General features: G+C 37.7%; 1 protein-coding gene across 1 annotated transcript in view; it reads right to left on the minus strand.

Moving 5' to 3' along the window:
* Positions 1-26,820, minus strand: part of FIG4 (FIG4 phosphoinositide 5-phosphatase) — a gene marked incomplete at its 5' end in the record, with an annotated part of 50,392 nt that overhangs the window by 13,845 nt on the left and 9,727 nt on the right. The window contains 11 exons of the mRNA XM_009076796.1: positions 3,622-3,704; positions 6,596-6,791; positions 9,475-9,558; positions 10,358-10,505; positions 11,080-11,138; positions 13,545-13,683; positions 18,988-19,154; positions 21,556-21,704; positions 23,136-23,181; positions 24,538-24,654; positions 25,479-25,612. Of these exons, the coding sequence (XP_009075044.1) occupies positions 3,622-3,704; positions 6,596-6,791; positions 9,475-9,558; positions 10,358-10,505; positions 11,080-11,138; positions 13,545-13,683; positions 18,988-19,154; positions 21,556-21,704; positions 23,136-23,181; positions 24,538-24,654; positions 25,479-25,612 (1,322 nt within the window). The remainder of the gene's footprint in view (positions 1-3,621; positions 3,705-6,595; positions 6,792-9,474; positions 9,559-10,357; positions 10,506-11,079; positions 11,139-13,544; positions 13,684-18,987; positions 19,155-21,555; positions 21,705-23,135; positions 23,182-24,537; positions 24,655-25,478; positions 25,613-26,820) is intronic.

Raw genomic sequence — 26,820 nt, forward strand, 5'->3', positions numbered from 1 at the left:
AAGAGTGTACAGAAGTCAAATCACACAATCATAGAACCATTAAGGTTGGAGAAGACCTCTAAGATTGAGTCCAACCATTAACCTGCCACTCTGCTGGAACCCCTAAACCCTGAACCATATCCTCCAGCATCAGATCCAGACACCTCTTCAACACTTCCAGGGATGGTGACTCCACCACCTCCCTGGGCAACCTATTCCAGTGCCTGAACACCCTAATAGGGGAAAAAGTTTCCCTAACATTTAATCTGACTCTCCCCTGTCTCAGCTTATGACCATTCCCTCTACTTTTCAATGAACAGTATCTTCCTAAACAACTTCTTGCAGCTTTTCTTCCTGCTCCATTCATACTCAATACTGTAGAAACAAAAGACTCAGAAACATGTGACATCACTTTGGATATTGAAGGAATAATTACTTAAATTTCTAAATAAGAGAATTATTAGTGGAAATCAAGATGATTAAGATGTAGTGCAGGAACTTGCTGTCGAAACAAGCTTAAAAAACCCAAAGGCAAACTAAAGGCATAAATATTTTAATTAATTGCTTCAAATTATCCAACATTTTGAAATGAACAAGGCCTAGCAAATTACCAGACATCAGTAAGATACCATGCACAGCTGATCTGGAATACACATCCTCAATTTTTTTCAGGGACCTCCTGTCTCTTCTGACATTAACCAATCTGTGCTTCTGTGATTTTTGTTTTGATGGGAATTAAGTTATCTCAGCCACCAGTGAAAATGGGCTGCACAGATTCAAATTACTTTGCATTTGCAAATAGACTTAGTATGGATCAGTTGGCATAAAGTAACTTAACCTGAAGTACTTTAAATCTGAGAGACCCTGATGCTACTTAAGAAAAAACCATGTAACGTGTCCAATGATGTCAAGTAGTCAGGATCTTATATCTCCATCTCCCTTACTGCAATAACAGAGAAAGAGTTGATGTGAGAACTGTAATCATACTGTGAGAGAAATTGCTGCGATTCTCAAGTGATGTACATGTCGCAAAGTATAGATTTTACTGACATCCTTTATTACACAAATCAGCACATCAGACCAGAAATAGCACTATGTCTTGTTAGCTAAAACAGGTAAGGAATCTGTAATTTTTTTATTTTTGAAACCTGCATTGCTTGAGGGAAATTAAATACGTGTGAGCTTTGTTTCTTTTTGTCTTGAAAAGGATATGAACTGGGAGCTTTAAAGACCCCATGGGGTTTACAGTGTTACAGCAACAATAGGCTGAATGTTAGTCCAGCCTAAAAAATTATAAAAAGGGAAGTAGCTGCAATTCTGGATGATATCACAGAGTCATTTATGTTCACAGAGAGACTCACAGTAGCTCGCATTGGGCCATTTGCAGAACAACAATAACTATCTGCTATATCAAAGGATAATTGTCAAATTGGCATCCATTTTCTAGTGGTTAAAATAAAAACCCAAAGTCAGAGGCATAGGTGAAGTTTGAAATTTCAGAGATAATGAGAAACATCCTCCTTAAACCTATTCCAGTGTACTGTCTTCAAATGACTCAGCATGTAGGAAATAGGTAGAAATGGGAATTTGAAAGAACTAAAGAGTGCAAGAGAAGCAGTTACCCCTACAGAACGACTAACAGAAAAAAAGATTTTCAAATAAACAGAAAAAAAAGGTGCTCTGAGTGGATTAATTAATTAAGTCAGGTTAATCACCACATATCATCAAATGCAAAGATATCACAGTGAATCAAAATTTCCCTCAAAAATTGAAAAGGTTTCGAATATAACAAGGTGGTCACAGGGTTCACTTCAATATGCACACAGTGCTTTTCTCAGACGACATGGAGATTTCTTACAATCTTTTTCTTGAAATTCATTCATTCTACGTTCTAAGCAGGTGTTTGCAACATTGGCTGTTAAGCAAATCTCATTCACTTGCACTCCCAATATCTTGCATAAGCAATTACTCTCTTGGCAATAGCATTTTCAGCCTTTTGGAACAATTTGGATCTTAAATTGGAATCTTCAATTTGGATGTAAATTCTTTCAACTGATCCCCAGTACTTAATTCCCATTATTCTGACCAGTTTTCAAAGAGGATGACTGAAGTTCAGGAGAGAATCTCCTCCATCAGGGAACTGAACAAGCAATTTTTTGGCTCAGTCCTAGTTCATCTATAACTGAAATAATTCGAGTTCACTTTTGGTTCAAGTTTAAAAAAAATTCAGAATGTCAACATTAATTTCTGGCTTAAGAAAAAAGGAAAATTTGAAGCAGTTTCTTTGTGGCTTCAGTGATATTGAGGAGAGACCTCAAGAACAATAGTGAAACTACACATTTTTTAACACGAGCAACATGTAGCCAGTGCTCCACGTGAGGTTCTGGCAATTCAGAAACAGCATTCCTGATACAATGGGAGTCACTGCCTTTTGTTGGTGAAGAACATCATTAACTTGCAGCTTGCTCCTGGGGGCAGACAACTCATGGCTCCTGCAGGAGTGGTGACAGCTGTCCTCTAGAGGGTATCAGACCAAACAATCCCTGAATAAAAGCAGAAGTTTTGGTGGAGTTGGTGCTGGGAGGTGGTACCTTGATGCTTGCCCACCAGTGCAAGAGGAAACCTAAGAAGCTGTATTTTGTCGTGCACCATGCTGTACCTTACTCATCTCCTGCTCACATGGTTTGAATGCATAAAACCATTTATTACAGACAAGTGGCTGATGCTGTTCCAAATGCAGTGTGTAAGAGCACGTAATTACACACACTACACTTAGCACTGTACACATATATATACACATGCATGTAACCCCACACACCACATATAGCTGTATGTCATTATTTCATGAAACTCCAACAATGGCAACGGCCAAAATGACTTCTTTCTCTCCTGAAACTCACACAAAAAGTATCTGTCACTTGGATATTCGTGTTTCTACTGTGTGAGATGTCCTGACCACTTTTCTCAACTCTTCTCCTCACAGGCTATACCAGATTTAGTAACAGCCTCAAGGTCTCCCTATAAACAAGATTTTATTTCAAATGCAAAAGGCCAAGAAGTTTCAAAAAAAGTAATTTTCCTTAAACATCAAAAGTGGTGCAACTATTTAAATTTGAGTAGAAAGTAACAGCTAATACATACCCCTATGAGTAAGACTTTATGCTAAAAAAGAGACTTAAATTCTATTGTTTCACACGCATTTTGACAGAATGAACTATTTCACTTATGACTGGTTTGAATTAGTGTAACTCAACATTTGAAAAATGCATAAACCACAGATTAAAGAGCTTACAACCATGGAACCACTCCTGTGGAATTTATTTATCAACAGAATACAGAATTCTTATGGAATTTGCTTATCGATTTCTAGGATTATATTAAGTAAGACATATTTCTTTTGAAGCATCTTCCATTTAATTTAAACTCCACATTTTGCTTTCAGAGACATCTGCATAACTTCTACTGAAATCAGAGTTCACACAGATATCTGAAAATAGTTTGATTTTGAAAAATAATAGTACACATATCCAAGTATCTCTAAATGTATAACTTAAACAGTTTAATCAAAGGCAGTGCTTTGACAAACTGCATTTAAACAGCTCAAATTATCTTTTACTGATTACCACTGGAAATTTATCTCACCTAGCATATATGGCGAGATCATCTTCTGAGGGAATATCTGAGAGATTGACTCCATACACATCTTTTGTTGACTGCACTACATTCTGAAACATAAGAAAGACTCAGACTGAGAATAGCATAATAACATCAGAGAAAAGTTTGCTTTCAAGCAAGGAACTCCTTCTAAACCTAAAAATGTGCAAACACGACCAAACAAGTTTCTCATGTACACAGTAACCTTAGCTTGTGCATGTTTTTTAATAAAAATAATTTATTACAAATATTATTCAACACATTTGTTCAGCAAGTAAAGAATTCTTGAAATATAACATCAGCTAAAGCAACATGTTAGGAGAAAAAATTATATGCATAGAACATAATGATGCAGTTATTAAATTATGTTCTGTGTTGAAATTTAATATAGAATAAAACATACTCATTCAGAACATGCTCCCACATTTGCTTTCACATTTCCTGCTGTCAGTTCTGAAATAATTACAAACCTCAGGTTGTAAGAAACTATTTTTATTTTAGGCATTATGCAATCATGTCAGTCAGCTATAACAAGGAACCGAAGCACATGCAATCCTTCACTGAGTCTGGCTAATGATTCAGCCTGCAGCTGAGGGGGTTTACTGACAAGGCACATATGACTGCAAGTCATCTATAAAGACAGTTCAGCTCCCAAAGATCCAAAGTCAAAACACTTCAGAAACACGTGTCCTGACCAGAAGTATAAGAGCATATTTTATTAACTTCTGAGATATGTGAACAGAAAAGAACTAGCAGTTTGGGTTCCCCAAATAATAAGCAAGGACATGAATTAACACAAACTGAACAGGTTGCCCAGGGAGGTAGTGGATGCTCCAACCCTGACAGGGTTCAAAGCCAGGTTGGAAGAAACCTAGAGCAACCTGATCTAGTTAGGAGGTGTCCCTGCCCACAGCAGGGGTTGGGACTAGATGATCTGTAAGGTCCATTCCATTCCAACCCTTCTATGATTCTGTGAAATTCTGACTAAAGGTCAATGCATGACAAAGGTTCATATGCACGACCAAAAAAATCAGAATAGCTCACCCAATTTTAAGTCATTGAAATTCCTCACATTTTAAATCATACTTTGTATTTACATACATCTTTCATTTAAACATCTTGAAAATCTAAAAAAGCTATCTTAGGTCTGAGGGTTGATGTGTGTTCAAAACACATGAGGGAGACTAAAGGTCAATGCATGACAAAGGTTCATATGCACGACCAAAAAAATCAGAATAGCTCACCCAATTTTAAGTCATTGAAATTCCTCACATTTTAAATCATACTTTGTATTTACATACATCTTTCATTTAAACATCTTGAAAATCTAAAAAAGCTATCTTAGGTCTGAGGGTTGATGTGTGTTCAAAACACATGAGGGACAAACTGTCGTGAGATAAATTGTGCAATAGTATGAATCAAGAATCAAAACTCAGGTTAGATTGCTGCTGTTAAAAAAAATCAGGAAACAATCTGATTTGCTGGGAAACAAGTACTCTATTATTCAGAGATAATGGAAAACTTCAGAAAATATATCTTGCATAAACAGAAATAAAGGCACTTGTACTGGCTTAATCTAAACTGGCCAAAATTAATCGCACATGAATTCACAGATATTTATTAAAAATGCTTCATTATGGTTAGGAAGAAGACAGCGTTGTACAGAAGGCTGAAAACCATTACCTGAGAACACACAACCCTAGGCTAAAGACTGAACAGATGACAAAAAGGCAAGTTTATTCTCTGCTGCCTATCAGGCACTACATTTCATACCAACTCAGGTTATAAATGCTCAGTTTTCTTCAAAAGGGATAATGTACAAGCACAACACTATAACCATTTAAATTAGCTGTGACTTGAAAAACAACCACCCCCTCCAGGTAACATAAGTATTTTCCAAATTCCTATATTCTCCATTAGCAAATCCTTTTGCTAAGACATTTTTAGTGGTACCCAAAATGGATATCTACAGGAAAGAATCTGAAGAACTATTACATGGATTAATAAAATAGGTATTTCTATAACACTTCATACAAATTAATATTTTCAATAAATTAGCACCCAAGGGATTGCAACAAAAGGGGAGTTATTCTAGCAAGAAAAGATTAATAGCCCAGAACAGAGAACCCACATTCCCTTCACCTGACTGTGCCTGACAGTTTATTTTGCTATTTGATTCACTGCCATTATCTTCAACCTTAGCAGTAGTAACAGCATAGGACCAATGTGATAACATTGCAATGCACATTTTTTGAGTTAGTTTCTTTTTTTTTTTAAATATGAGACCATATAATTATGAAACAGCAATTTTAAAATCTCCACATAGATCAGGTTGAAATTCAGCAAGACTGAACACTAAATTACAGTGACATTGACCTGAGCAAGTGGCATCATTCAAAGAGGTGGTGCTCAGGACCTCAGGTCCATACTACACATCTTTCAGGGGGTTTGCTCCAGATTAGCTCCCATGAACTAAAGGTTGATTAGGCAGGTAGATCAAGTATATTCCTGGAGCAGCAATTCCTGGTTTATTTTCATCGAAAAAGAAATCCCATTTCTACGCTTCAGAACCACCTCATGATGCAATCCAGAGCATGGGAAGGGGCAACGATCAGAACTGCACCATGCTCTGAAATAACATACTAACACAGATGCAGTTCATGCTTTATGTAACAGATGACACCTGACATGAGCACCTTGCAATGCCACAGGTTTCTAATTTATTTATTTTTTTAAAAAAAATTCCCCCTTGTGTTTCACACAGCAAGAGCAACAGGGAAGTTCTAGAAGCAGTTTTGCTAATGTCTACACACACAAAAAAACCCCACTGGATACTTTTTTCACTTAATTTCTCAGTGCTTTACTTCTGACTGTTCTGTAACATTTACTGGTTGTTTTTTTAAGGAGGTGTGAATTTTAAGTCCTTGATTAGCCTTCCTTCCTGCCATAAATAATTTCTTACCTCTGTGATCTTTGTATTGTCTCCTGTATCAGTCACTTTTACTGGAGTTGAACGTTGAGAAACAGCTCCCTCATCTTCCTTATCTGTCCCAGAATCATCTTCAGAGCTACTTGACACTGCTTCCTCACTTGGGGGTGGAGGAGCACTAGCAGCTGTTTTGCGCTGCAGCACAGTTTCTTCTCTATTATTTTTATTCCTGTTAGGAAAGGCAGTGTGTATTTATGAAACCAGCAAGATATTAACAATATTTAAAATTCCTAATCTTGGTTACAATCTTTCTGGGGAAATAAATTCTATCCTCTAGAGCAACTTCTTGCTCATCTTTTGAAATCCCCAATTAATTTCTTCAATCTCTTCTTGTTCCAGAGCATTTAAAGAGCTCAAAGGATTAAGTCAGCTTTTCTCCACCAATTCTCTGACTCTTTGCTTAAATTCCTCCCCTCAACCGAATAAATAAAAAGGAATAAAAATTCATTGAGACATAACATCTTTGGTTTTGATCTGGGAAAAAGTTTCACTTCATTAACATCCACTCCAGTAGTTTTCTTAATCTTGGGCACAAATCTTAATCATGTCACCTTTTCCTCCTTCTTTTCCATACCTCTCCTCTCAATATAGTTCTTCAATCAGCACCACTTCTTTGTGTGGCATGTATTTCTCACTCAAGAAATCCTAGCCAATATAAAGAAGTGCCTTATTTGTAAGAAGTCTTCAAGATACTTTAGTAGGCTAACGCTGCGTTTAACTGTACATGGTCTGAAAGGTGTGCATTACCTTACCCATCAGACATTATACACCCTTATGTCCACTGCATCCTCTCCTACTGGCACAGAGAAGGGTAAGTGGCTGCCCTTTCCTCTCAGACACTGTCACAATCTTTCAGGGAAGGCAGTTACTGAGTATGTTTATAAATAAACCTCTGGAGACAGGGAAGCAACATTTCCTCCTTGCTGCAGAGACTGTCCATCTATCACTGAGACTGTGCGTGACTTAACTCCAGAGGAAGACAACAGTATGCTAAGAGGCTTTGAAAATAGCATACAGTTTTCTGCAAATACTATTTTGAGCTGCAGGTCTAGTGTTCTCATCAGCATCACTTGAGCTCTAAGGGAACACACCGTGACTCTTTATAAGAGTTCTGCTTCTTGAAGTCAAACTCATACAGCAGTGTATTCCTGTACTGAATGAGCTAAACTTTATGCTTTAGAAGCACTTACAAACAAGTATGACAGCCTTCCAAAAGGTTCCTGATCTGAGAGTATACCCCACCCCCAAGGACACTGAAATATCAGAACAATTCCTATAGCTGGAACAAACATCACAGTCAAGTTTAACTTCTGACTCAGCAGAACTTGACATCTGCTTAGACTGAAATCTACAGTAAGTTATAAAGACATAACCTTAATTTTCTCTACAAAGAATGCTTATCTTCCCTACTTTTCTAAATGAGGTGAAGGTCACAAGAAAAACAGTCCTTCCTGAAAGCTGAAGAATGGAGTGAGTAGTCAAGCACTGCTAAGAGTGATATCCCCACCCCAACGTGTACTCAGAAGAGGTCACGATCTACTTGTCCCTGGGACTGGAACACTTACAGACAAAAACACATCACCAAACCCTTCAGAAATGTCATAAATTAAAAAAGATGTGCAAGGCAAAGGTATCACCTCTACCAAAGGCCAAATAAGGGTGAGGTGGAAGAGTGAAGGCATCTTTTACCCTACTACACAGTCAATGCAGGGGAAGCCTTATGAATAATACCCAGGGAGTCCTGAATCTGGCTTGGACAGAGCTGATTCTGTGTCTTGTAACAATCCCTAAAAAATCACAGTGAGAGCTTCAAGCAAAGTGCCTGAGAAAAATGTATAATGGTCAAGTATTTAATGGAATATCTGGAGACAAATTAGTTAGTCTAGAATTTGACATTATACCAAAGCAGAAGAATAAAGCTTATCCTCAAAGTACTCATAAACTCACAATTCTTAGCAGAGATAAACTGTATAACAGTTGAACAGTCTTCCTGTTCATTCCCAAGGAACATCAATAGGATGAAATCAGATTCTCCTAGTGATAAGCATAGTCTACTCTCCACACTTACTGACAAATCCCTCAAGATCAGAGCAGAACATGAGACAGTCAAATGTTCTAGTGTTTTACAGAATGTCAAGTTTTCAGAGGAACTTACAATGCTGTGGCAGCACAGGTTTAGTCACTATTGACAAAAGGTTTCCTGAATATGAGGTAGTGAAAAGAGAATTAATTCGAGAAGAGTCTGCATAACCACTGTGTGATACAGTGGCTCAAACATAGCAGTGGAATAAATAGAGTTACAAAGTAAATCCAGGGTGCAAAGGCAGCTAAACGAAGCATTCATTGTCCCAATAACTGTTGCTGTAATGCTGTATATAATTTCATCTATAAATATTTTTAACAACATTTGAAATCACAAACTGTGCTGAAATTGGCATTTATTACTGTTTCAGGATATTTATGAAACATTTATCAATTATTTTCTTTAAAGGCAACAAGAATATATGCATTCCTGTCACCTCCAATAGAGAATACCATTGCCACCAGTATGAAGAGATGATTGAATTTTAATAACTTCTGTATGTTTTACATAAAATATCCTCATGAATTTCACTTAGAGGAATATAAGAAACCAGAAAATATTAAACAAGTCTGAATAAAGAATTCCTAGTGTCAAATAAAAATCTCAAATTAGATGTGATTTTCAAAGTGTACAATTCTACAGTATAATACCAGTGACTTTTTTATTTCCCATGTAACAGCGAATATGCTACAGACACACATACAATTTATTTTTTCACTACAATTTTATTAATATTAAACTAGAACAGACTTTCCTATTTCAGACTTACCCCAACACTGACTTCCCAGTTTCATCAGGTTTACGAACTGTAAATGGACTTGGATCGATTCCCACATTCTTGGGCATAAAATCTCTGCCGAAATAGAAAGAAAAAACTGCTCACAAGCAAAGTTCAATACATAATACTTCTAAATTTCCTGGAAGAAGCACCTCTAACATCTACCTCTGAATTAAAAAAAACTTTATAAAAAGAGGTATCTTTTTTGAAGTTAAAGTCATGTAGATATAACTCCCCTAGGTATTTAAAAAGCTTTTAGTTGTATCATGTAGTCCTATAAAACAGCTGCAAATGCTACCCCTTGCCAAAGACTCTAAACCAATGTGCTCCATTCCTGTGCTGGAGAAGCTCTGTAATTCAGGGCTTCAGACATTGTTTTGAAAATGCTGCCAACACACAAACTGGGTCAAAAAGCTACATGAAACATAATCTGCCTGGAAGTCTTTAGCTAAAGCATGATTCAGATTATACTTAGAATACCCAGCTGATTGCTGCCAACAAAAAAACCCCCAAAATATCTGCCCAGCTGTGAGACCCAGATGAACTGAATACAACAGATGTAAAATGAGAGCAGAACAACTAGAAAACAATTGTGTTGAAGGTATCCTGTAATCTGCATCCACAGCAAAAACTTCATTTCTCAGCCTTCAAGTGCCCAAACACTAGGCACTCCATAATGTAAAATAATTGGAAATTTAAGAGCCATTTTAACAGAACTTTTTTTTTAAAGTAATGTTTCCATGTAGCATTATGATTTAGAGAACTTTACTAAATTTGAAGTTATAAATATTTAATGAAATAAATCAAATGCACATTTAATTCACCAAATCAACTTCCAGTCAAGGATTTACAGTCACAAAACATCACAATGTACCGTGTGGAATTGGTCATTGCCAAGCAGAAGGTCTCATCAAAACTGCTCAACTCATATGGCCTAAAAAACTCATTGTGGATATCAATCTCCTCTTCATATTTGTGGAACTTCTTCACGGTCAACTTGCGTCTGTTTTCAGCACAAGTCACTGGGGAAAAAGAAATAAATCTTTTTACTAGCAATTACTGACTCTTGCAAAAATCTAAACAAACAGTGGCCTGCTCACCTAGCCACCCTACTAGGCATTTTTTTACAATCATATCCCCTCTAAGACAAGAAAATATGACATGAAGATGCATTGCACATCTTTGATAAATAGGCATTACTGACCACCACAATTTGATTCCCTTCATGGTGACAATTCCTAGTAAAACATGCCCCACAATACCCCAGAGAAATAAGGAACACTAGCTGTATCTGCAACAGGAGTGTAACCACCAGCACAGACTGCAAATATATGTTAATAGGCAAGAAAAAGGTTAAGTAATAATAAAGTGTGCCCTGGCTCATAAAGATATGAAAGTCAAGTTTTAGTCAACTAGGTCTATCTCTTGCAACCTGCAGCTGAAAAATCATCTCATTGGTGGACAAAAAAAGTATTTAGCAGTCATTACAGACACATTATTTTTCAGATTTGGGATCCAAAACTGCTAAAAAGCACTTGGGACTAAAATTTCTTTCTCAAGATACTCTGCAAGGCAAGGAGGAAATACAGTTCCTACCTTCATCAAAAGGAAGAGGTAAATGCTTTAGCACACCTGTGGTCCACCAGTAGGTATAGCTGTACAGGAAAAACAGAAATATGACTGATACAGAAGATTTGATCTTGTAGCCAGTCTAAATGTTTGCACACAACATTTACCCATTCAGACAGTGTCATTTCGGCAAACATTGCTTTATACTTCAAGTGTGGAAGGAAAGAATCATCCCTGGATGGAGGATTTCAACAGGCCCCTAAGCCTACTCCTGTGCTTTCAGGTGAGGAAATTTAAACACATGAAGCTCAATACAGGTATGAAGGGAAGAGTGGATTTGTTACACTGAAAAAATACATTTCAGGTGCCTACTTCGACATAACTGAAATTAAGGTGTTAGCACATATAGGAGGTATTTGTGTATTTCTCTTGTTCTGGTCTTTAGGAGGGAAAAGGCATCCCCCTCACTTGCTATTCAGATCCTAAAATTTAGCAGAAGGGTATGAGGAAATGAAGGTCGATGATGATAACACTGGACGATTGCCAAAGCAGTTGACTTTTGCACACAGAAACACATTTTGATGTGACAGCTGTCCTAAGCCTGAGAACTGTATCCTGGCATACCTAACAGCAAAATTCAAGCCCTGCTGGAAGCTTATTCAGGATTTCTGAAAAACAACAAAGGAAGTCAAGCAACATTCATAAAGCATTTTTTATCTTTCATTCATATTTGAACATTTTTATTATTTCTTCTCAAATAGACTTTAATTTCTTTAAACGATTCTGACAGTTTCTTCTGTTTCATTATATGGAATGAAAAGGAAATAATCTGCATTTATTTCTGTTTCAAATATGTGTTCATTCACAAATACTGTGAGGGCTGTAATGGGAGTATTAGTGTGGTTATCTCCTACTCGTGTCAATGTAGCCATCTGGAGCAGACAAAATGGGTATATTCCCATGCCCAGAGATAGACTTGTTAATGGGATTTAGCAGATGGTACAGAAGTGGCAGGGCAACACAATTCAGTTCCAAGAACTGCGGACGTCCTAGACAGAAGGGAATGAGTTATGCCTGATGGTCCTTCTCTTCTCGAAGTATCAGGCCATGCTAGCAAGCTATTTTCTCCAGTGCCTTCAGAGACTGTGCAGACATATCCAGTTTTGGTGCAGGCGTAAATGCTAAGTAACGCAGCAACACAAAGTCTCCTGCTCCACAGTCACTGTCCTTTCATGTGAATCACAAATTATAGAAAAGGAGTAGGTGAAATTATGAAATCTCTGCTTTCTGATGGAGAGGCAAACACAATATAGGAAAAGCACAGATAGCAAAAAGAAGTTTCAACAACAGGAAACATTTTCCCCTTCCTATATCCTTGATTTCATTAGGAGTTTTCATTATTTCCTTTGTGCTGTGCCCAAGGAATCCAAATGAGGCACTGCACAGAGAGGCAGGAAGAAGTTACATGAAGAAGTTGTCCAGTAGTTTGGTAGAAATAGATGAAAGGGAGATTAGAACATTTGCCTATTAGCAATATATCAGCTGCATTAGTTTTTGATATACCATAATGTTCAGAACTAGTAGGCAAGAAAATGAATATTACATGTCTCATATATGCCTGAAATGGCACTTGGCTGTAGGGCTCATACGAGCTAGCAACAAGAGAAGTCACAGGAGACAATGCAAAAGGACTGAAATTCAGGAACAGCCATATCATGTGTCAGCTGTTACAACAGCTTAATAGCATAAGCAGCCAACAAGGATTGATCACACTGTTCAAACACTTGCGATTTTCCCCCCACAAAAATCTAAATGCAGATATTCAGATCTATCCCTTGCAATAAAGAGCTTTAAGACTCACAGAACGAACAAAGATAAAACCAGCGAAATTCCTAAAAGAGATTATTTACTTGACAAGTCTAGTACTGCCCTTGTTGCTAAAATGGATTTTTTTTAACACATAGTATTCATAATCCTTAACAAAATCACTTCACATTGTGAAGCAATCAAACTACTTTAAAATTTTTATACTTTATTGCTTCTATATATTACCATGCAACTACAGTGGAATGCAAATAAAAAAAGAAAGTCTTTGAAAGAGCCTGGATGTGGCTGAAAGGAAGGTCATAGGCTTCCTGGTATGCACAGCTGCAGACTAAGTGCAGGACACAAAACAACAAACAAATGTTATCCACATCACCTAATCTCAAATTCAGCAATAACTTAATAAATCTAACCAACAAAAATGCCCTTCTATATTGCTCAATAAAACTGTAGTAACTTCAGTAAAATAGCAAAGCATCTTCCACTGCAGAACAGAATTTCATATGCAATTAAACTTTTTTTTTCAGTTTTTTTCCTAAGTTTTTGTAAAACCTTAAAAACCAGTAAGCAAGGTTTTGCCAGGCTGACCAAATTATTTGGTTAACAACATATATTTTTAAAACTTTATTATAGCAATACCAAACAACAAAAACAGAACTGCAAAATACCTTCGCCTGGTCTGGGACAGACTGAGAGTGTTCTTGTGATGCAAATAAAAGTCAGTGGGAAGTTCCCAGAGATGTGGTTTTCCTTCTGAAGGCTTGAATACACCCAGAAAGAGATTGATAGAGTCTTGCCTGTCTGCATCTGTTAGAGAAGAGGTACACTTAGTGCCAGGAACATTGCAGAGCTCAAGTTCACTCAGACATTGGTTCTGTTTGCTCCTCAGACACAGAGTGTGTATGTCCTCTGACTGCTACAGGAACCTCTGGGCTTCAAGCAGCATCATGAAGCTTCATTTAGACCAGACCTTCTGGCACCCTGCAGTGCATGCAGGGCTGGTACCAACGCTGCCTCTCTCCTTGGCTGCTCTCACAGGAGCAGAGGCTTTGCAGAAGTAAGAGCTCACACTGCAGCTCTGTTTCCCACCTCTGCATACACATCTATGCACAAAGCATGTGCATGTATTCATGCATGATTCAGGAAATATGACATATCATGATGAATTTAGTGCAATCTGAATAACAGAAAAATGATTCAATGGAATTAAACAGGATCCACACAAGTTTCCCACAAAACATACAAATTATGGATTCTTTGGGTTTTTCTAGCCAAAACATTGTCAATAAAAGGTTCAAGCTTCACAAACATCTTTTAATAATTTGGAGGTTTTCCTTGTTGGTTTAAATCATCAATTTCTGTTGCCATATTCTAAACTTCACCAAACTAAGGCAAGTGCTAAAATCCAGGAGTTCACTTACGTCTTTAAAATCTCTGTTGCTACCTAGCTGCAGACAGGATAAGTTACAGCAGATATAAAAAAACACTTGAGTGAAATGAGGGCTTGGGGATGGTGAATTGTGACAGAGACAGCACTGCAAGCAGAGTTGTAGGGGCAGAGGGAGGTCGGCACTCAAAGGATCTTCAGGTGTGGGGGAGGAATTAATATGTGGAAAGCTCTCATCTCCACTTGTTTGCACTTCAGTAACCATCAGACAAAGAATAATTCAGACTAGTTCAACAAATAGTGTTGCTACTTCAGTTCTCTTCCCATTTCAAAAAAGAGTGTTATGAGAGTTGAGTGTTCCTTTAGCAACACACCACATCAAAAAGACCAACTGATGTCTCAGGATACCAGAAAGCAGGTGAAAAAGTGAGCAGAATCCACAAAAGCAGTGGTATGACAGCAAGGATAAAGTTGGTCCCTGGCTACCACCCAAGCTTTGGTCAACACTTCCGTCTCCCCAGAATTCAAACACCTCTTCCCTCTGTGCAACACACTTCTTACAGACACATGAGAAGCTGATAAATGAGGTGCTATATAGAAATTTGATGGAAACAGGAATATAAAAAAGTGCAGTCTTTACAGGAGGCTGCATATGTGGAGGTCAGTATTTGGACTTGGGGTCTAAACAGTCACATGGTGTAACAGGGTAAGGCACCAGGAAAAGGGAAGGAAAGGGGAAACCTCATGTTGCTTAGTTCCCCTTGGCTATTTTTAAGACTCTCTATCTGGAATCTGGCTTTTTTCTTCCTTTTTCTATCCATTCATACTCTTTCCAGATGGTTTTACTGTCCCTTCAGACAGTCTTCCAAGAACATACTTATTTTACTTTCTTTCTTGGATCAGCTTATAAACATTAACTATTCTACACAGTAATACTCAAAAGCATATGTAGGTCAAAAGGTTTGCAGGCCATATTGTCTCTGCAAAATAGTGTCACAGTTTAACCAAGAGAGAAGGAGAGAATTAGGAAGGCCAAGAATAGTGCAAGAAAGCTATGAAAAACTCAGCAAAAAGGTCTTAAAAAACCCCCAACTCACAAACAAAACAACCTGGTTGAGGATACTAATAATTCAAAAGAAAGGAAAAGTCACAAGCAGTGACATGTATTTTTTTTGTCCTGATAAGCTCTTTATTTACTGGTTTAAAGAACATGCTGGACAAATCCCTAAGAAAGCTCTCTACATGTAGAAACTGGAGGAGCCCTGAAGACAAAACTAATTAACGTGAGCAAATCGGTCAACATTGGTGGTAATTTCTGAAAGCTAAAGGCAGAGATGAAGCCTCCTTTGTTCACTTACCACTGTTTCACCTGTCAGGAACAGAAGGTATACCAAAATTGCTAACTAAATAATTTTAAAACAATTAGAATAAAACAAGACAATTCAGTTAATAAACTAGGTCACTACTTATATGACAGACGTTAAAATGAAATAAAACAAAATGACAATTTGTTCTGTGAAAATGAGGTTGAATTTAAACTCATCCCAAGTGAATTAACCAGTTCATTGTCTGAAATGGTGGAAAGCAGCAGTTCATTGAAGCATTCTTGCCTTTCTTCCACAGCAAAAAGTGACTGCTGCTAACTGTTACATTGCCAAGGGACTCAAACTCTCATCTGTGTTTATTGTTTCAGCTATTCAGTTGTGCTTTAATCTTAACAGAATGACAGGACATTCACCAGAAAATGTCTTTCTACTGCCTTACTTCTCAACTAGTAATTTAAAAGAAGGTAAAACCCCACAATATTACAGAATCTTTGTGCCTGAATCTTCAAGCTGGGACAAGCATATGTTCCAGTTAACCTGAAGGGTGTCAATCCTCCTCGTCTTACATTAAGGGCTGAACACTTTAATGACTTAATTTTGAACAAAAATAATGAAAGCTTTTGTCTTTCTTGGGAACACTGGCCAGAGAAAAGAGAGTACTGAGCTTTTCAGATCAACTTTCTTATCTAGATAGAAAAATAAAAAACAATAAAAATGGGAACATAGTGCTCTGTGGAACACAAAAGGGCAAAGAGGTTTTCTCCCTTTATTCTTAGCACTGAATGTTATAATTATATGCAAGTAGAAGAACTGCACTGATTTTTCAAAAGATGCTGTAACGTACGTGTATACTAGCACAGTTTTAAGACCATTTCAGAAAACAGGAACTGAAGGGGCCAGTTAATTCAATTAGCCTAAAATAATCTGCTCTCAATCTGAGTTTGCAACTGCAACACATGACAAATTACTAAATCGTGAGAGATTCAACACAGCTGGGACTGTGGTGTCCTATGACTAAAAGGTTATGGTAATTAAGTTTACTTTCATGTAACACCACAAGGTAGTTTCCTATGTCCAGTCCTGTTTGTGGATAAATAGATTATTCCAGATTCCAGAAGCTTATTATTCATGTTTTAACTCCAGCACTGAAGTCTGCAACGTCACATTACTTTCTAGAAGGCATAAGAGATAGAAGAATATTTTTTGGAATACTATTTCCTAATTTCTCTGACAAGAAAAATGTTAGAGCTCAATGAGCCGAATGCCTCCCAGAAAAGGTGTTGCAGGAACACCTAATTCTTAGCTGGAAAATGTTCTTTTTTCTGGTACAACTCATTGGCTTATAACCAGAGTACTTCAAACACTTGACTTCCCAAACTACACTCTACTCTTTTTCAAATGCTAGAATTAAAAACATGCATTGAGAAGCTGATTTTTTTTGCCTACACCTGTTAGATTTTTTCAAATTACAAAAAAATTAACTGTCCCATATTTTTAGGAGGAAACCTTGGTTTTCTTCTATGCTTCAGTCACTAACTTGATCCTGAGAAATTTTTTTTTTTAATGCTTCACTCTTCTATGTGTGGCAACACATTACAAATTTATAGGTACAGTAAATCTATACAAAAGCTAAGGCACATCATGAACTAGGGGGAAAATGCATTCAAAGTCATCTTTCTTACAAGTCCAAGGCTTATCTACCCGAGTAGTATCTCCAGGCAAGTCAGTTAATCAATACATGTCTTACTTTCTCTCATCTGTACAACTTAATTAGCAGCACTTATCCTAAGAGCTTTGAGGTCAAGAGATGAAACCATTTTCTCAAAAGTGTAAATTATTTTTAGATTCATGTCTTTTTAGTGACAGACAAACAGCACAAGTGTGACCAAGTGATTTATTTAGGAGGCACGGCTAGCAGGCCACTTGTAACCTCATGCTGAATCTGATATCCTGTATGACTTCAGGCAAATCACTAGACTATTCTGAGTCTGTTTACAACAGGTACATACAACATATAAGCATTAAAAAAAAGTTTCTCTGACCAGAAATATAAGAAAATGCTGGGTGATGAACTGGCTAGCCCTCAGATTTTTATTTGCATTTTAAAGGATATATGATGGATGACAATAAAAGCAGCATAGCAAACCAAAATGTTGTTCTGAAAATGTTTCCTTTTTCTCTGGTTTCTGAGAAAACTTCAAGCATAAAATGATCTCACTCAACGTGTCACATTACAAGCTTGTAGTTGCCACTAGGCAACTACAACAACAGGCAGTGCTGGACAGTGAAGCTTCACATTTCACTGAAAAGAGTATTTCAAAATTCTACACTAAAAATGCAGCAAATACAACTTGAAGGCTACATTTCAACAATGTCATCTTCAAACACAAGGAATGCATAAAGCACCAAAAATATTCGCCTCAAATGGGATCAAACTCCAAAATCATAAGTAAACTGGGAAAGTGTGCAGCACCTTTATGGAAGTTTCATTTTTCATACTGACTTCAGAAAAGACTAACGTCCATTTGTGTACTCTGCTACGAGTTCATTCAGGTGATGAGGCACTTTTATTTCATTCTATATTCTCTCCTTTTTTTGCAACATCTTTTTCAGAACAGATTTGTTTATTACTAGAAGACATGCATATCATGACTATCCTTGCAAGCAGACCACAACCTCAGATGTGGATCTAGAACTTTGCCCAAGCTTCCACCTAACCATTTCAGTGCCTGGCATGAAAGTCAAGGGCCTCATAGAAGGTTTCATCTTCCATGTATCAGTACAGGTGGCATGGCAAGTGTGCTACTTTTTGCTCATAAGAACTGATGAAGTTATACGTTATTGCCAATGCAAAGAGTAAGGGAACATATCCCTGAAATAAATAAACTCTCCATTTCTCCTTTAACTTGGGCAAATACGGTACACAAATTACATGAACTACATTTGAGCAAGTACTTTGAATGCTGTGCTCTCACATTGTTACATCAGAGCTTTGTGTCAGTAACAAAAGCAATGATTTCAGTCACAGAAACCAGAGCCCAGTGTCCAACTCACGGCTGCAAAGTTCACATAGTCTCTAACAATGGCAGTCTACACGGATAAGGAAAAAAGAAAGACACTTTCATCCCTGGCTATGCAGTTTCTGTGAACAAAAGTAATAGTTTGCTTTTTGTTTTAAGCCCGCAGAAACATCACAAGAAATACTGCATGTGGAGTCTTCTACTTGTGTTTAGATTTACCAGTTTCCTTACATTTGCTGAAGACATGCTCATTTTGACAGCTCTGTAACAGCTCTTTGCTTATCTCTGCCACAAGATTGTAGCATAGATTATTGAAACATCCGAAGTAAGATGCTGAGTGAATAATAGCTTAAAAGAAAGCACTTCTAATTAAATTTACCTGAGAAGGCATTACTGTAATATCTGGAGAGCGTTTGCATGATATCTTTGGAATGCTGAGTCCACGGAGCTATCTTTCTGTATGTTTTCACTCTGTGGACAAGCTGAGAGCCTCCATATTGCAGAGAGAGTGTGTCTCCGTGGTCTTCATATAACTCTTCAAACAATCTGAAGGAAAAGCAGAATGTGTCATCTATCAGACTTCTGACTAGAATTTTTAAAGAGAAAATATCATAGAGTTTTGTAATAATAAATTCTTTCCATAAATGCAATACATTTTCTTCTCCCTTGTTCAGATAAATATGTGGAAAAATCATTCAGGTGCAATAATTACTAAGAAGATTTAGACTTCCAAGCTTTTAATTAATGTTTAATATAACAGAATGCAGTCACACTATGGAATATGCAGTTCTGTAGATCCAGGGAGAAGATTAACGTGTCCCACTAGTCCATGGGGAGAAAACAAACAATATATCTTCACAAACCAAGGTATTTTAAATACACTAAGTGGGACAGAACACATTAATATCTCAAGGTTAAGTATTCTGTCAAGTCCCTGGGAATGAAGTTAGTGTACCCTTCTCAAAATCTCCCTAGTTGCAGTAATTATGGCTCAAAGGTACAAACTGAATAAATATGACTTGTAAGACAAGCGTATGGCAGTCAGATAACATTTGTTGGAGATGGAAAATCATGAGGTAAGAAAGCAGAAAGAACTGGCTAAGAGCTGGCTTGAACAAGGAGAGCTGGTTAAAAAGCAACACAGTCCTCTAGCATCAGGAAGTTGACAGTATCTGAACTGAGAGCAATCCAAATAGCAAAAATTGAAGAAGCTTCCCATCAATGCAAAAACAACTGTCTCCAAACCCAAGGCTATCCTAGGGACATGACACCCAGTCTCAAAGATAACAAACTGAAAAGTGCTTCTCAGAAATGGAGACTGTGGCCTTGTTTGAGCAAGACAGTGACAAAGATGACATTTTGCCCAAAGAGGCTGAGGGTTAAGTTAAGAGGGGAAAAACCAAAACAGAACAAAACAAAACCCCAAACCCAACCACTAAACCTGTAGAAATGTATTTCACATCACTATAGGAAGACACAGTAACTGAAGCACCTGCATGTAATACCTGTCAGAGAAAGAAGTCCTTAAGAAGTGAAAAGGAAGACAGAACAAACAACAAAATCTAATTGAACAGCTCCCCCCCCCCCAACCCAACAAAAGCATTCCTTTAAGAAAGCTTCCAACAAAGGGACAGTATTGCATAAGTAACCTAGCAACCATCTGACTGAAGCTCTCCTCAAAAGGTTCTGGATGAAGAACACTTAGCTGAGCAGTAAATCAATTTCTGTAAAAACCAAACAGCTGTCCTGCAACTCTTCTGCCCAAGGTCAAGTACAGTAAGATCAATTAGGAGGAAACATCTGCTAAATAACTTTGAAAAAACCCCAACCCTAAATAACAGACACCCAAAAAAAAGAAATCAAAACCCACCTGTCACACCATGTATGAGAATCCCTGGTTTATTTCTTGGGTTTGGTGGGTTGGTTTGTTTGGGGTTCTTTCTGGTGGTGGTGGTTTTTTTGTTTGGTTTTTTTTTTTTATACAAGGGGAGAGATAGCAATGCTGGTCAACTACATGCTAAATAAAGGGGGTTTAAGGCAAAAAATGGCAGGTAAGAGGATACTTCTCAAATATTTCCCAGTGAGTCAGGGAGGCTGATGAACAGAGTTCCAATGACCTTGCAATAAAGGTTCACAGAAAGCAAACAACTTTAAATTCATTAAGGAGGTTGATTTGGAAAGGACTTGCAGAATTAAATTACCCTTGCACAGCCTCAAAACATTAAGCCTGCAGTCACACAAAGACTAGTCCTCTGCACAGAGAAAAGTTAACTACATATGATGAAATAAGCTGCTAAGGCTCACTTTGTTATTTATCTAGGGAATTTCCTAGGCAATTACACTGAAGAAATCACTAAGAAATAGAGCTTGCAGAAATGGTCCTGTGCAGCAAAGTCATTAAGAAGGTTAATCTTGTTAGACACACGGTTTCTTTATCCATCAGGATGGGCAACCAAAAGAAAACGTTGACTTCAGATACTTAGTACAACAGAAACTCTGGACTAGCCAAATGAGTGAGACCATATGAGAAAAATCAGAATAATAAGAAGGATTGTTGGAGAATGTGTTGAAAAAACTGTAGTTTTTGAGACATGTTAGCTAAATTAAGGAAGACAGACTGATAGAGATTACCCTCTTTGGCCAGCTAGAAGAGTGCAAATGAAGAGGCAAAGTACACAGGAAATACATACCTGATATGAGACAACACAGGAAACAAGAATCCCAGAGGTCAAAGCTAACACACTTCTCCAGAAGAGCAAACTTTCATCACGGCTGGATTTTATCAAGATTTCAAGTATGAAAGTTTTTTTATACTTGAATAAACATTATTAAATAACTCCAGTAGAAATAACTGCACTTTTCTTCTACGTAGGCATAATTCTCCTATATCTCTTGACTAAAAATTTAAAACATGACACACTTTATTACTTTATTATTTATATCTTACCTTACAGCATCCGTATCAAATTGTAGATTGGGTTTATCAATCAATCCCAAGGAATAGAGTTGGTATGCCAAAGCACATTTCCCCACCATAAACTGGGCAGTGTTAGTGCGATCTAAGCAGTCCACACAATTGGTTCGGAGCACTCCAGTCTGGCAAAACAATCCCAACAAAAGATTATCCTAACTAACAAATTACTACACTTATGATTACTAATTTTTTCCTACAGTCCAAGTCTTATCAAAGCTCAAATTATGTCTTCACAAAAATTTGAAGGATGACATTTCTAAAACATGTCAAAAAGCAAAGCTACACCAGACTGCTGCAATGCCTCCTTCCAAAATATTCTTGCTTTTATCAACATACAAACTGCATGTCTCCTTCCACTCACAAACAGCCCTCAAGAAGCATTGGTGGGGTGCAACTCACAAGAAATCTATTCAGCGATCAACTGTGGTCCAAATGCTTACATCTATGCCACTGGTGATCACCTCCAATTATTAAAGCTTAGAGATAAAACACTCATTCTCCTAATACAGGCAAACGTATAAGGCTAACATTTAAAAAATCTAACTAGGTCTGATTTTTTTTTAAACAGATCAAATTCTACAGATCTGCTGTTTATCTGTCCTCAACAAACACATTCCAGTCATCTGCTAGTAAAAGAATGGTCACATGCTCTAGAAATTACATGAACTACAAAATTATGAATGGGATGACAAAAGCAACTAATCATAGAACCATCGAGGTTGGAGGAGACCTCTAAGATCATTGAGTCCAACCATTAACCTGTCACTGCTGTAACCCCTAAACCATATCCTTCAGCATCAGATCCAATGTCTCTTTTACACTTCCAGGGATGGTGACTCCACCACCTCCCTGGGCAATATTCCAGTGCCTGACCAACCTAACAGGGAAAACATTTTTCCTAACATCTAATCTGAATCTCCCCTGGCTCAGCTCATGGCCATTCCCTTCTTAAGAACATGACCTGTACTCAGAGCATACAATCCTGACATTCAGGTATAAATTTGGTACTGTAAGGTTCACAGTCTAGTCAGTACTTTTCTGACCTCAAAGAAAGTCATGTTTCTAGATTTATTTTCTTTTAGTGATAGAAACTGTAAATATGTACAGAATATTCAACACTGGCAATGATGCTTTTAATAACCCATGTGCATGTGCATGAATATGTCACCAGGGTTGAGCATGCTCATAACTCACTTCTGTACGTTATATGATGCAGTCTGCTAAAATGCTGCTGGTTTAACTTTTGCTGCACTGCTAACATTACAGACTAAATAGTAATGGAAACTAGTTTGAAATACAGGCTTTCTCAGACTACTTCCAGTCAAACATCAGTTCCAACAGCATAAGGTTTTGTTCTACCATACAAGAACTTTAAGCCCTAATTCCCAATTGGATTTCTAGGTTGGACAGCAATAATGCTGTTTACTATAAATACTCATTTAAGTGCAGTCTGTGAGTCACCAACCAGGTATTTAAGTGAAATGGTTCACTGGTGCTTTGGCAGTGCTGACCTACATCACTATTACTATGAATTTTCAAAGTTTGTCTAGTACCTGCAAGCGACCAGTGGAAACAACACAACCTCCCAATTCATTCCATCTGAAAGAGAAACAAAACAGAATGACTTTAAAATAACTTTAAAAAAATAACAGATCGTATAATGTATTGATCTGCTCAACTAAGAATGGGGACAATTAAAAACCTGACAGAGTAAAACTGATGTCCCTGAACAGCAGAAAGCAGTGAGAGCTCTATGCAGCAGTAAGATGTTGTATTTAAACAAAATAACATTAATAATCTAGCCTTGAACTAGAAATATTCCAGAACCACACAAAATATTGCCTTTGTTCCCCATAAAACAGAGTATAAGCAACACAAAGAGTTGCTAGATTGGGTCCTGAGAGCACAAAAACCTCAGGTAGGTTTTCATGCACTCAAGTAGGTACAATGCCAATGACTGGAAGGCAGAGGTCTCACACATGCAGAAGCACAAAGTGGTTGATTTAAATCTCCCCCTCATGATTCTAGGCATAGAATCTCCATCTCGTGATTCTAGGCATACATGCTAGATACATAGATAACACACATACATATTGTCCAGATCTTGCAATCAGTGCAGGCCTTAATTGTACCCCAGAGCCTGAGAACATGAAACAGAAATTCAAGATGTTTTGAGGCAGAGGAGGAGCTATGCTCAGTACAAGTAACCCCTGAACTGCTGAGGATTTTCAAGTTAGCAAGGGTACTTAGCCTGAGCAGAGCACTGCTATGGCAAGCTACCCATCACATTTGAGACTCAGCACACCATCTCTACAGAACACAACATTACACAAATAGACTGATCCTATTCCTGCTAGTTCATACTCGCCGTGTCCGCATGGCAGAGAAAAGCTCTAAGAGTCTGAGCTCAGACTGTTTCTAAATGAAGAGAGGTTAAAAAAGCCAAGAAGCTCTTTAGGTAAAATATAAACACCCATTTGGGTAGTGATGAATTAGATTCCTAACATGAAAATGTGAATCAAAAACTTGCTGAACTTTTAATGTGGAAATTATTTTGTTTCTGGATTTTCAGGGACTTGAGAGACTTAATCTGCAACAGTCAGCAAATACAGTCTCTATTTTTAAAAAATCCAAATTTAGGATTCCTTTGGTTAAGTTCAAAAAGCTCAACAGCATTATATGAAGACACATGATGCAGATTGCAAGTTACAAATAAAGTTTTGAAGTAAGAATTCAGTATAAGAAGACCATCAACAGCATAATTGCATTCTGTATTAGCATTTCTTAGCATGTGCCTCTGACTGCAATCCTTTTGGCTGTAACCTAATAATGAATTGTATTTTCTCATACTAAATTAAGTCTTAAAGTAAGAAGTAATGTAATTGACATAGAAACTCCAAACAGCTTCCCAAGGAATAGATATTCTTCATTAGACATCAAATAAATTGTAGGTACTTTTCATCTGGCCGCAAGATGCTGCAGTAAGAATCGGGTCGGTTTACAAAAAATCCAGTCTTCTTTACCACACTTTCTGCAATCACATTCAGTCTGTCAAGGACATTGCAGAGTTTGCTGTGGAGACAAAAATAAAACAACAACCTCAATGGATTCAATGATCTTAGAGGCCTCCTCATTAACCTGCCACTCTGCTGTAGCCCCTAAACCCTAAACCATATCCCCCAGCACCAGATCCAGATGCCTCTTAACCACTTCCAGGGATGGTGACTCCACCACCTCCCTGGGCAACCTGTTCCAGTGCCTGATCAACCTAAAAGGGAAAAAATGTTTCCTAACATCTAATGTGGATCTCCCCGTCTCAGCTTACAACCATTCCCTCGAGTCCTCTCCCTGCAGCCATGGCAGGAGAGACATTCCCCACCTCTCTACAACCCCTGTCAGGTAGCTATAGAGAGCCATAAGGTAACCCCTGAGCTGTCTCTTCTCAAGGCTAAACCAACCCAATTCCCTCAGCCTTTCTTCATAGGACATGTGTTCTAGACCTAAATATAACCCAGATACAAACCTCTCCATTTTCCAAAATTTTGTAGCTCAACAAATTCAATGACTGAAATGAAACTCCTGACAGAATGCAGTGTTTTGACTATTTCAAAATTAAAAGTGAATGTTGATAGATTTTTTTATTCTATTACGGCTTTTCTCTAAAATTCCCCTTTGCAGAGAATTTCAAAGTTTTCAGGCCTTACTCCACTTGGGTAAGAAACCACAGAAAACCTTAAAAATCCTTTAGAAAGCTGGGGTTTTATTCTGTCCATAGATCTTAACAAAATTCTCCCATCTTTCCTAAGCTACAGTCAACTGAACAGTGACACATTCAGTAGCATACAAGTATTTATATTGTGGCTAAGAGCACTAGCACAAAAAAGGATCTCTTTTACCTTTTTGTGTATTTGGCCATATCCCAGGGTATATATATAATTGCATGCTCTGGGGGTAAAAACTGGTTGAGATATGTCACAGCAGCAACAAGTTCTTCACTAAGAATCCTCTCGTGCTTCCTTTTTTCACGTTCCTTTAGCAAAAGGAAAAGGAAGTTAATGTCTTAATTTTCATTAACAAATGTATACAACCCATACACATATACACATCCATGAATGTATATAGAATGGAAATTAAAAGTGGAGGCTGTAACATCAGTGGGCAGCTCTTCATAACCAGTACAATTAAATTAAGAACAGAAGAGACAGAAAAATCTGAACATTCTTGGTTTTGATCTATATTAGAAGTAAGAGTCACCTGTTCCAACTGTGCATAATCACTGGCTGAAAATGGAAGTCTGTAAGAGCAAAGAAGAGCACACAAAAACAAAGGTGGAAATATAGATGAAATGGACAAAGACAGAAGGAAAAAGACAGGCAGAAGGGAAGGTATCCCATTCAATTCTTGGGTATAAGAGGACTCAGGCAAATTTGCCTCCATTACTGTCAGGAGATGGGAACAACAGCTCCCACCTCCTAGTCTTGCAACAATTTTTAAAAACTAGAATTTTGTTGCTATTGTCTGAAGACACCAAATGTTTTCATAGAACCAGAGAATGATTAGGGTTGGAAGGGACCTTAAGGATCATCTAGTTCCATGCCCCTGCCATAGGCAGGGATGCCACTCACTAGGTCAGGTTGCTCAGAGCACCATCCAATAGGCCGTGAAGCAGGCACACTAAGTATTAATATTGCTTGCCTCTCACTCCACCCAAACTAAAACCTATACTGCACCTATGCTACAGAAACTGTTTTACCTTGTAAACAGCACTCCCAAATAAAGAAATCCAAAAGAAGCCTAATATATTCATTACTAATTAACAAGCTTCTAGAAGAGACAGATATCATAGAATCACAGAATCATCAAGGTTGCAGGAGACCTCTAAGATCATCGAGTCCAACCATTAACCTGTCACTGCTGTAACCCTTAAACCATATCCTCCAGCACCAGATCCAGACACCTCTTAAACACTTCCAGGGACGGTGACTCCACCACCTCCCTGGGCAATCTATTCCAGTGCCTGAATACCCTAACAGGGAAAACATTTTTCCTAACATTTAATCTGATCTGAACCTGTCTCAGCTTATGACCATTCCCTCTAGTCCTAAAGATACAAGAGGGCACAGATTTATATTTCATCAACCTTTAGGAAATCAAATAATGAAAGTACAAGAGAGAGAAGCCCTTAGCATTTGTGCAACAGCAACATACATAAAAAAAAAAGGTGTTCAGATTTGGGGG

This window comes from Acanthisitta chloris, unplaced genomic scaffold, assembly GCF_000695815.1.
Source record: "Acanthisitta chloris isolate BGI_N310 unplaced genomic scaffold, ASM69581v1 scaffold37436, whole genome shotgun sequence".
Lineage (NCBI taxonomy): Eukaryota > Metazoa > Chordata > Aves > Passeriformes > Acanthisittidae > Acanthisitta > Acanthisitta chloris.